Source organism: Carica papaya, chromosome 9 (assembly GCF_054855325.1).
Source record: "Carica papaya isolate Zhongbai chromosome 9, ASM5485532v1, whole genome shotgun sequence".
NCBI classification, from domain to species: domain Eukaryota; kingdom Viridiplantae; phylum Streptophyta; class Magnoliopsida; order Brassicales; family Caricaceae; genus Carica; species Carica papaya.
In genome coordinates, this window is record NC_142317.1 from 17,316,921 (window position 1) to 17,329,048 (window position 12,128).

The following is a 12,128-nucleotide window of genomic DNA, read 5'->3' on the forward strand; positions in this document are numbered from 1 at the left end:
TAATCATTTCAGATCAAGAGGACCTGGTTCCCGACCCCGACCCGCAAGAAGACTGCAAGTAGATGCTAGATACTTTATATTTTCCTTTATTTTTCTCATTTCTCGTGTTTCTTTTAGAGAATTCATTTTGTGATATTTGTTTAGTACTTTTAAGTTATTGTGTAAAGGATGTAAACCTTAATCTTTTATTTCGCTTCCGCACTTAAATTATTATATATTTTCTTTTAAATTTCCGGGGTCATTACAATTTCTCTTTTTCTTTTCTCAAATTAAATCATAGTATGTGATTATTTTAAAAATATTTTAATTTTTTATTTGTCAAAATAATTTTAAATTTAATATAATAATATATAATTACAACTATTTATTTTTAATATATAAATAATAATTATTTATTTTATCAAATATAAAAATTTTATTTGATTATGTGTAATAATTATTTATTTAAATATAAATTTAATTATATTTTTATATAATTTATTTATTTTTATTACATATTTTTTATATCCTATTTATTATTACATATAATAGATAATGGTAAATTAATAATTTGACTGAAAATACAATCATATCATTATATCATCCAAATAAACAACAGTTATTAATATGTATTAATACTCAACTATCCAAATATAAAAAAAAATGTCATTTATATCATGTGTCATTGTCATTCAATCATTGTTATTATCATCTATTAATTACTCGTTACTAAAATTTATCTAAATAAAATGTTAAAATTTTTTTAATGTTTATATTAATTTTATAATTTAAATTTAATTTACTTTTAAGTCATTTTATAAAATTAATTAATAAAATTTATAAAATATATTAATGAGTAGGATGTAGATTAAATGAGGCATGAGATCAGATGAGAATTCTTTAGAAGAAAAAAAAAATTCTACCCATTTCAAATATAAGATAGAAAAAGAATATAATGGATGAAATATGATAAAAGAAATTAAAAATTATCAAATTAATTCTTATATTTGATGTTTATTACAGTTTTATCCTTAATGATTTTTTATTTATTACAATTTATATTTCTAACATTTAACATCCATTTTTTTAAAAAAAAAGAAAAAAGCTAAAGTAACTAATTCAATGTTTGGTGTTTTAAAATACAGTTCATTTTAAATTTTAAAATCATTAAAAGAAACCAAAAACTTTCAGAAAAAAAAACAATTCATTTTGTATATACATAAGTTTTCTTTTCAAGTTTTTGATCTTTTATAATTATTTTAAAAGTTAAAATAAATTTTTTTAAAATGTATAAACACAATTTAATTATTTTAATGTTTTTACTAAAAAATAGAATGAAATTAAATTTTTAAAATAGATATAAAATATACTAGATGTAACAGCCCCGGTAATTCAAAATAAAAATTATATTATAAATATTAAATGCGGAAGCGAAGACAAAATTTGATTAACATCCCTTACACTAAAACCAAAAACGTGCTCACAAAATATAAAAGATTAAACTAGCTAAAGGGGAAACTTGAAAGTAAAAACTACGAATGTGACTATAGAGTCCTTAGGCGTCCCCTTCGTCGTCCTCCTGCGGAACCGGCTCGGGAACGATGTCCTCTTGATCTGAAATGATTAAATAAGGAATGAGCTACACTAGCCCAGTAAAGACATCACGATATCTCACCGTCACGGAGGTAAAGGTGGGTAGAAAACACAAAAAGACCAATGGAGCATAATTTACAACAAATCCTTTTATCGAAAATAAAACCTTTACCATTTACTTACCTCGGTGAAATTCATAAAACGATATACGAGAGCAATAACATCATCATCAACATGAAAACATATATATGAACTGTATAACATAATACCTATCACACTTTTCGTAATTCAATCGTTACACAACATATTTTCCTAATTCACCAGCCCACTAGTATCCATGGGGATCCATAGGGGTCCCGCTACCCGTTAATCCTTAACACTTGAAATCATATTCCAAGGTCGTCCCCATACCCCGTCCGGTATGGGCGCCAAACCATAGACCTCACTACCCCGTCCGGTATGAGGGTGAAACGGGCCGTCCCCATACCCCGTCCGGTATGGGCGTCAAAACACATAAGATCTCCATACTCCGTCCGGTATGGGAGACCACAATCCCGGTAGGGTTCCCTACGGACCCGGTCCGTCCACCATCTCCCAGGATATCTAGTCAAGCTGAACACATTATACAATTTCCATTCACATAATCTTTCATTCTCCTTTTTTCCTCAGTCAGCATTATCAATCACATACAAACACGCAAAACGATAATTTATGCTAAACAGACAACATACAGCATCAATATCCCGGTCATTCAATCCATAATCAATAAAACAGTAAAATATGCACACGAAACTATAAAATGAAAACATTGAACCTCATGCTGCATTTAAAACTGTAAAACATGCCAAATAACAGTTAACCGACAAACACACTAGACTCGGGCTCCATTAGCGACCTTAAGCAATTTCACACATTCGTTGATTCACGAAATACCGTTTTATCATTTATTGGACTTTAAAACCGTGATAGGAAATAGGGTGAGGGGTCCTTACTCGTTTCGGGGTCCGAACACGGCTTCACAGTGCGCTTGCAGGCTGTCCCTAATTTTCCCTGAATTTTCCTCGGGGAACTGAAACGCACTACTGGTACCTGCACGTGTTTCAAAAAAAACCCAAATTAGGCCCAGGGCCTCTTTCGGCCCAAATCGCAACTCCGGCACGGCGGCTCCGCCGTGCTCCGGCGACGGCGAGTCACCTCGGGTTGGCTGTTTTCGGCCGTTTTCGGCCGAATTCGGCCACACTCGCATCGGTCCCTGTGAGAAAACAACCCTAGGGCCCTCGGGGGGCAAAAAAATCACGAAAAAACGGAGCTTACCGGCGGCGGCGCTCTCGGGTGCGGCGGCTCTCCGGCGAGGTTCGTATTTTGGTGATTCGGCTCCCGTCAACCTGTAGAGAAAAGAATGGTGATCACGGTGATATAAAAATTGCATCAAACGGAGGCCGAGAAGGGCCTCATCAGAGGCAAAAACCGAGGAGGGGCGCGGCAGCTCCGCTGGCTTTCGGCCGTATTTTTCGGCTGTTTGGCCGGAATTTTGGCTCCGATTTGGCCACTGGGGAAATCAGCGTGGAAAAACGAGTCGGGGGTATGAAATTTACCTCGATCGGCGGTCGGAAATCCCTCCGGTGCGGCGGCGGGTGGCGGTGGCCGGCTTCTGGTTCGTCTTCTCCGGCAAGCGGCAGGCGGCTAGGGTTTGTGGTCTGGTGTGGGGGTTCTATTTATAACCCCTTGCCCTTTGATCTCAGCCGTCCATTTTGTTTTAATCTGGGCCGTCCGTTTTTGATTAAATTTGGACCGTCCGATCGCCCGCTTGATCTGGGCCGTCCGATCGCGTCCACGCGGATCGCCAACGTGACCCTTTTGGAACGACGTGGTATTGCCACGTGGCAGGTCCTGGTTGGCCGGGACTGCTGACGTGGCATTTGGTTTTTTTTTTTTTTTTTTTTTCCTCCTCCTTTCTGGGTGCTACACTAGATTATAATAAAAAAATATTAATAATTAAATTTTAATTATTTCTAAATTTTAAAAAATAATTTAATAATTTATTATTAAAAAAATAAAAGAAAGAATCATCCACATAACTATCATCCTAAATGAGGTAGATTGTCAGTTTATTACCTCTCCAACCTCTTCTCATTCATGATAAAAAGTCAAAGAAGATTTTTCTTTCTCCCTTCAACAGAAAATTTTACAGATTCTAAAATTATTTTAGATTGGAAGAATCAATTCTTAACCATTAAGAACAATTAATTTTACAATAAATCAAAATATATTTTCGTTAATTTTTATTCTTTTGTTCTTATTGAATCGACATCGATAATGATTTTATATTTTAAAATTTTATTTAAATCAAATAATAGATCCCTCTATTCGATTTATTTATTTATTTTTCAATAAAAATCTTAAATTCTCATTTAGAGAAATCAGTTGAATATTTATTAATTCATCTTGTCACCCTAAATTAAGAAGTTACAACCCGTGCCTTCGGCAAAAACTTAATTTGGTAATAAGTTTCTAAAAAAAAAAAAGGTTTAAATTGGACAGTACAAGAACCAACCATGTTGCTGTTGGTCATGGCTGTCTTATGTTAGTTCTGAACTTCAGTTGTGTAATGTAGTGACCCCATTTGTCCAAACTACTAGTCTTGTTCCAATATGACCTGTATATATACATATATATGTTCAGTCCATTTCCATTCTTAAATAAGCTTAATTAAGACAATGGCAACTGGAACTATCTCTAACTTACACATTTATTTGTTCTCCACTCCTTGCTCTAATCTCTCACATAATACATATGTATCTATATTTAGTGTTCTATAATTGAATCTAAATCATTATAATACCCTCATATTTATTGTATATACGTAGACATATGCTGACCCACATACATACATATATATATATATATATAGAGAGAGAGAAAGATATGTTGTGTGGTAAGTAGATTAGATATCACATGTTTAGAACAAATGAAGGGCGTATCAAAGTTAATTTTGACCTTCCAAGGGAACAAAAAAAAAAAAAAAGTTAATGCTGACAAATAAATAATAATTATCAGAGTGTGGACACCTATATGCCAAGATATGTAGGAAAATAGGATCCAATTTTTTTCTTATAATAAGAGATTTCTACCCTTAATTTTACATGAACTTTACTCCTAAAATATATAATCTATAAACTAGAATTCGTTTTTAAAAAAGTAACAATTAAGTTGAAATTGTGTTAAAAATAATCATAATTAACATAATTGATACAGTTTGAAAAAAATTTCAAAGCTCTCGGAATGCAAATAAATTAACACACTACATAAAAATACGATATATATATATATATATCCATCTATCTTAAACTTGTTTAAAGAATTTATTAATAAATACTTAAAATGAGTCAATCACATTTATATCTCGGAAGCACTTTACATGAATAGCTTCATTTAAGCTATATTTATTGTTCTAGACCTCAAAATACTACCACAGCAATCAGATTAATTGTTAATAACTACACCCTCAAAAGACCGTTAGTAACGTTTATGTATGTGTGTGTTTATTCATGCAAGTTGTGAATCTATTCATGAATTTGGCATTAAATGTGAAAAGAAAAATGATTTTAATGAACAAGAAAATCTGGGTGTCATCCAGTGATGTATTAGGCCCACCACAACCACAGTAGAGTAGGAAAAAAAAAAAAAAAAAGCAGCAAGGACAAATTTTGATGGAGAATCTTCTTCTCCACCTAATAATAAAGAGTTAATGGAGACTGAAACAGTGGCTACTGAAACAGAAATGGTGATTTGGAGCTCTCAACCTCAACACCATTATCTTCGTCTATAATAAACCAGGACCATTTTATATGTCTTCTAGTGTCACGTTACTCATTTCTCATTCATTTGGACATATTAGAAATAAAGAACAAAATCAAATAATGAGACATAGCTGCTGTATGAGAAACGACAAGACAAAAGAATCAAAGAATCAATCTCAGCAGTGAAATAAAACTTGAGTCATTAGCAAAAACTACTGCAAGCAAGCTGGATTCTGACTCGAGTAATTAAACACTTTTTCTTAGGTTAGGTATATTGTAGTTGAAATTTGACAGAAAATCCAACTGGAATTGCCAATGCCAATATTAAACAAGCAAGAAAGGGGCACTTGAGAATGTATACTAGTTTTATAAACAAGTTTTTGTTAGGCCCTAAAAGCCAAGACTCATTAAGTTGAGCCATCTATGCCAACAACAAAGGAAAAAGGTGCAAATTGCCAGAATTATTTATGGGTGCAGGAAGCATCCCTCTACATTTCAGAAAAAGTTGCATTAAGACAAGCAAAACCTTAGCAAATTTTGATTAGGGTTTACTAATCATGATGTAAGATTCTTGGGTCTATGAATTTATTTATCTAATAGGGCTATACAAGGGATCTTAAAGAAGAAATTGTTTCAAAAGACAATTAAAGACAGTGGGCTTCAACAGACACCATAAATTCAAAGTTCACCAAGTTAAAAAATACCAGCAAGCTGAACAGTACCCCCATGATGGTTCCTTTTCTCTCCTCTTTCCAGACACTGCTCCATAAAGCAAACAGAATAATCATCCAACTACCAGTAAACATTCTTTCAGTTCTGAAAGCTAATATTTTAACAAAAATGTCCTTCCCATCTTGTTCCATAATTTCATTAAAAAAAAGTGCATTAAAACCTAATTTTTAATTTTATGCCAATGATCAACGTGAACATGGCCACAGCAGGAAACTCTGGGCCTTATTTTAGGGATACATGTCAAGTTCTACTTAGGCACCAGTGCTCTGTATATTTGTTTCAAACAGACACAAGTTTAATTAATAAAAAGATAAGGACGGTTAGATGCCATGTTTGACTCGCATCTGTAAAGACAAAAATAAAGAAAACTGAGAGTCACACAACTGTGATAATTCCAAATTAGTTTAATAATGTACTTGAATGCAGAGAATCATGTAAAGATATCACTTTTTGGAATCCATATCCGGAGAAGCCGGTCGTAGAAGGAGCAAGTAGCCACCACACTACTTTTTCTCTTGCCTTCCTCAAACATTTCACCTCTCTGCCAATCAGCCCCATATGCAAGTGAGCTGTGTTCACGATAAGTTTCAATGGCCTCTGCTTCCCCCCCTTCAATCTTAACAATTGTAAATCCATTATGCATACAAGCTGTCAAGACCAAGCAAGGTACAAAAGGATGGTGTTTAATTCTCCACACTCCTCCCCTTAGACCAATTGATGTTTCGTTTATGGGTTTTGAGATTGATCTTATATCCCACACCCTCAAGTACTCATCATAGCTACCAGTAAGTAAGCAATTTGGATCAATGGGGCTCTTAGAAATGCAGCAAACACCCATTTTATGGACCTTGGAATTCCGAAATACCAGTTGGGAAGGACTTTCCCGCATATCCCAACAACTGAATTTACAGTCATCTGCACCAGTGTATACTAATTGCGGTTGCTGGATATCAAAGGAAGTGGCCCAAAGTTCAAAATCATGTGCTTTCCATTCTTGTATTGTTTCCAAGTGAGACTCTGCAAGAGAATTTATTGAAACAGATCCATCTGAAAACCCAGCAGTGATAAATTCAGATGAAGGGCTCCAGTCCACACAAAGGCACATGGATGAGCTGACTTTTTCACCAGTGACTTCCCGCAGAAAACCTCCTGCACAGAAAGAGAAAAAAGAAAGAAAAATGATAAGGTTGTATTTTTAGCGATAAAACATAATTCCCCACAAAAAATAGCTGAATGATATACATGATAAATGACTGACACATTCACATACATAAGCAAGAACTTCACCAATAAGTTTGGGACAGTTGCAATCAATGTCGAGTTATCCTTATAAATTCCTTGTCATTGTTAAAAAGCATACATTAGATATAAAACTTATAATGAGAGAAACAACAGTCCTCTCTATGAACCAAATTAAAACGCTATGGATGGATTACAGATCACTCAAAGGTTCATGGCTAGATAAAATAAGCTAACCAACATGTCAATAGACAAAAGTTTAAACAGGCAACAGGAAATCTAATCCCACGAGGCATGCGTTTACTGCACGTGAAATCTAGAGTGCATATACTACATTTATAGAATTCCTGGTTTTCTTGCCCAACCTAATATATCAGCTTTATAAGCAAAGGAACAGAAGAATGGATGCTATAAGAAAATTTATTGCATGTATTGGGACTATGATTAAGGGGGTTGATTAATAAAATTGCTGTGATCTACCTCAGATTCTTTTCGGAAGATTATCTTAAACCATAAAAAATGCATGGACCAAACACCTAAGTAAGGCGGCCAAACCCTGTAAAATTTTCCTGTGTTTTGTTGAGTTCTTATAGAAGCGTCTCTCCCCTGCCTGGACCCCTGCCCCAATGGTAGGGACCTTAACTTTAACTAGCTGGAATATCATCCTCTCATAGATAAAAAAACCAGAAAAGCAATCACATAAAAGATGCAAAGTTGACGTGGCTTTAGATAAACCTATCTTCATGAGAGAGATGTTATAGATATTACTAATAAAATTCAGGAGAAGACGACAGCTTATTTCTCTATCAATTCGTAGCACTAAGACACTCAATCTCACTCAGCACCTTCTTGATTGTGTAAGTTAAGAAAACATGTGTAAATACCTATGTATGCGTGTGTGAGTGCGCGCGTACAGACATGTGTTACTATACATTTATATCAACTGGGTTAATACTCTTGAACTGAACCAGCTACTAGATTCACAAAGCCAACTTTATCTGTCACGCATCCCACACAATTTCTAACTCCATTATTAAAGTGATACACAAAGAAACGTTTAAACAGCAGTAAAAACTATAACATACCTCTGCCTTCTTGTCCATCAAAATTATCCTCTAAGCTATGAATTCTCAAGTAACCATCCGCATCAGCTTGAGCAAGCAAGGGGCCGGCATTTCCTCCAACTTGGCTCCATTTAATATCAAAAATTCCCGCTGTATCCACGCGGTGAACCAAATGCAAGGCGCCTTTTTCAGCACCCACATGGAAGAGTAAAATGCTTCCGGATCGAGAGGGATGATCACCCTCTTGCAGCGTATACGTGGAGGCTGCAAGAACGTGATGGTAGGAGTCATGAGGACAAAATTCCACCGCATCGGCATTTCCATCTAGGTAGTCATGAGCCACATCCATGCCTGAATTAACTGATTCCACAAAAAATAAGAAGTTAGAAAATAAAGTTTTCAGAAAACGTCAAGATGCTTAATCGTCTGTTTGGCATTTCATCGAACAGTTACATACAATAACTGAAACGCCTAAGTTTAAACCACAACTTCACGAACGCGCGTGTAGAGGGTGATAAAGAGAGGTGTGACGCTGGTACTCGATGTAGAAGACAAAGCAGGAAGGGGGAGGGAAGAGGAGAACAGCCGCCAAAAAACTGCAAGAAGATCCGATAGAGAAGAAGAGATTTTACCGTTATGTTAGTTGAAAGATGATGCCTTTCTCGTTTTTTTCCGTTATATTTTATCCGATTTGTCCAAGTATTAACTACATATTAAATGAAAAACCATAACTTAAATTAAAAAATTATTAAATTAGATTCGAATTTTAATATTTTTTATAATTTAATTTCCAATAATTTTTATTATAATTTACTTTTTAATATTTTTATTTATTTTAAATATTTAATTTTTTTCAATTTGATAATAGACAAAAATTAAATCATATTTAAAATAAATATAATTAATTAATTAAATTAATAAATTGATAATAATATTACACTTTTTTATTATTAATTCAATAATTTAATTATTTAATTAAAATTATATTTTTAAATTATTTTTTAAAATATATTAATAGTATATTGTAATTTTTAATTTTTAACTTTTAATTAAAAAATTTAATGTTAAAATAAATAAAAAATATTTGAGACTACATCGCAAAAAATATATATATATTAGCAATCAAATTATAATAAATATTGTATTTTGAAAACTAATTTGGTGATTTGTTTTTTTTGAACAATGTGAGTTGAACTTATGTATTATATGATTTTTGTCACTACACAATAAATGAAAAAAAAAAAATACATTAAAAAAAAACAAAAATAATAATAATAGGTATGTTTTTATATTTTAAATATATTATATTTTTTTATAAATATTCTAGTTTTTTTATAATATAATTTTTTGTTCTTTGTTTTTCTTTTAAATATAAGGGTTTTCATCTTTAATTTCAATGGAATTTTTTTTTTATTTTAGTAAATAAATAATTTTGCATACTAATATCTCTAATTTAACAATAAATATTAAATGTAAAATATGATTATGCATTTAACATATTATTCTCCATAAGTAATTAGCTTTGAAGGGGACCGATCTCATCGTATGGTTGTGGGTTCATAAAAAAAATATTTATTTTTACTTTTTATATATAATTAATTTATTAGACTAAATTAAAATATTTGTTTCAATATAAAAATTAAATTATAAAGATTTAATCTTTTCATAAAATTTATATTATAAGATTTCAAAATATAGGTGTTAGGTAATTATATTTTATATTAAAGGGAATATAAGTGAATGTATATTAAATTTAAAAGATAAGTGGAGAGTTGAGAATTCTACTTCTCTTTTGACATCCACGGTCCTAAGTCAAAGTCTCGATCATCCTAATATATATATATATATATATGTCATTAATGTACTGAAAAAGTAAAATCCACTAAGTCGCTAATGATGATAAAAATAGAGATCAGTAGACTTTTTTTTTTTTTCTTTTTAGTAGTAGCATTAGTAGAGACTTTAAAAAAAAAAAAAAAAGAAGAAGCAGAAGTGGAAGCATAGAGCATCACCAAATAATATTTTAAATAAAATAATTTTTTATGATAAAAAAATAAAATTAGTATTTTTTTACATAATATTTATGATGTTTTTATATAATTATAAAATATTATTGTAAAATTATATTATAAAAGTAGCACATGCTGAATAATTAATTTATTCTTAAAAATAAAATGGGTATTGATTTTCTCAATGTTTAGTAAAATATCTTCTAAATTATATGTCAATATATATTTTGACATTTTTAAGATATTGGAAAAAAAATATATTCAAATTTAATACAAATAATAATTTAAAAAAAGAAGAAAAAATTAATAAAAAAACATCACTCTCTACTATAAGCTCTAATTAATAACTCTAACATTGTAACGGCCCCGGAAATATTAAAATGAAATGAGTATTTAAATATATCAAATGCGGAAGCGGGATCGAAATTTCAGTTAACATCCCTTACACGAAAAACCAGAAACGTACTTAAAATATAAAAGATTAAACTAACTAAGAGAGAAACTCGAAAATAAAACTATGAGTATGACTACAGAGTCTCTAGGTATCCCCTTCGTCGTCCTCCTGCGGAACGGGTTCGGGAACCATGTCTTCCTGATCTGAAATGGTTAAATAAGGAGTGAGCTACACTAGCCCAGTAAGAACATCACGATATCTCACCGTCACGGAGGTAAAGGTGGGTAGAAAAACACAAAAGACCAATGGAGCATGATTTGCAATAAACTCGTTTATTAACATGAAAACCTTTACCATCCACTTACATCGGTGGAATTCATGAAACACTATAAGAAAACAATAACATTATCACAAACATGGAATAATATAAGCTGTAAAACATAGCACTTATCACGCCTTTTGTAATTCAATCATTATACAACATATTCTTTTTCATTTACCAGCCTACTAGTATCCATGGGGGTCCATAGGGGTCCCGCTACCCGTTAACCTTTAACATTCATAATCAGTTTCCAGGGCCGTCCCCATACCCCGTCCGGTATGGGCGCCAAAACCATAAACCTCAATACCCCGTCCGGTATGAGGGTGAAACGGGCCGTCCCCATACCCCGTCCGGTATGGGCGCCAAAACCATAAGATCTCCATACCCCGTCCGGCATGTGAGACCACAATCCCGGTAGGGTTCCCTACGGACCCGGTCCGTCCACCATCTCCCAGGATATCTAGTCAGGCTGACCCCATCATACAATTATCAGTCTATACAATGTTTCATTTCCCTTTTCCTCAATAAGCATCATCAATTCACATTTAAACAAGCAAATCGTAATTCATGCCGAACAGACAACATACAGTATCAGTTCTTCAGTCATTCAACCCATAATTAATAAAACAGTAATATATGCACTCGAAACTATAAAATGAACACATCAAACCTCATAATGCATTTAAAGCTGTAAAACAGGCCAAATAACAGTAAATCATCAATCACACTAGACTCGAGCTCCATTAGCAACCTTGAGCAATTTCACACATGCGTTAATTCAAGAAATACCGTTTTATCATTTTGAACTTTAATACCGTGATAGGAAATAGGGTGAGGGGTCCTTACTTGTTTTCGGGATCCGAATACGATTCACAGTGCGCCTGCAGGCCGTCCCTAATTTTCCCTGAATTTTTCCCGGGGAACTGAAACACACTAACAGTACCTGCACGTGTTCCACAAAAAAATCCAAATTAGGCCCAGGGCCCCTTTCGGACC

General features: G+C 32.9%; 1 protein-coding gene across 2 annotated transcripts; it reads right to left on the reverse strand.

The window, feature by feature from the left end:
* Positions 1–6,253: 6,253 nt before the first annotated feature.
* Positions 6,254–9,105, reverse strand: LOC110825440 (Transducin/WD40 repeat-like superfamily protein). Of its 2 annotated transcripts, none has more exons than XM_088211867.1 (3): positions 9,040–9,105; positions 8,429–8,767; positions 6,254–7,253 (listed from the first exon to the last, which is right to left on the reverse strand). In XM_088211867.1, the coding sequence occupies exons 2-3, from the start codon at positions 8,754–8,756 to the stop codon at positions 6,535–6,537; spliced, it is 1,047 nt and encodes a 348-aa protein (XP_088067993.1). In that variant the 5' UTR covers positions 8,757–8,767; positions 9,040–9,105; the 3' UTR covers positions 6,254–6,534. The 2 variants fall into 2 exon arrangements, with proteins under 2 accessions (XP_088067993.1, XP_088067992.1); XM_088211866.1 differs by having other exon boundaries at positions 8,865–9,094.
* Between the last annotated feature and the right edge of the window lie 3,023 nt (positions 9,106–12,128).

What these genes read in the sequence shown, in the direction of transcription:
- LOC110825440 (XM_088211867.1), bottom strand. Translation starts at nt 8,756, where the DNA reads ATGGATGTGGCTCATGACTACCTAGATGGAAATGCCGATGCGGTGGAA. An exon ending in TGATGGACAAGAAGGCAGAG is followed by an intron (nt 7,254 to 8,428) that starts GTATGTTATAGT and finishes CTTTCTGTGCAG; the next exon opens with GAGGTTTTCTGCGGGAAGTC.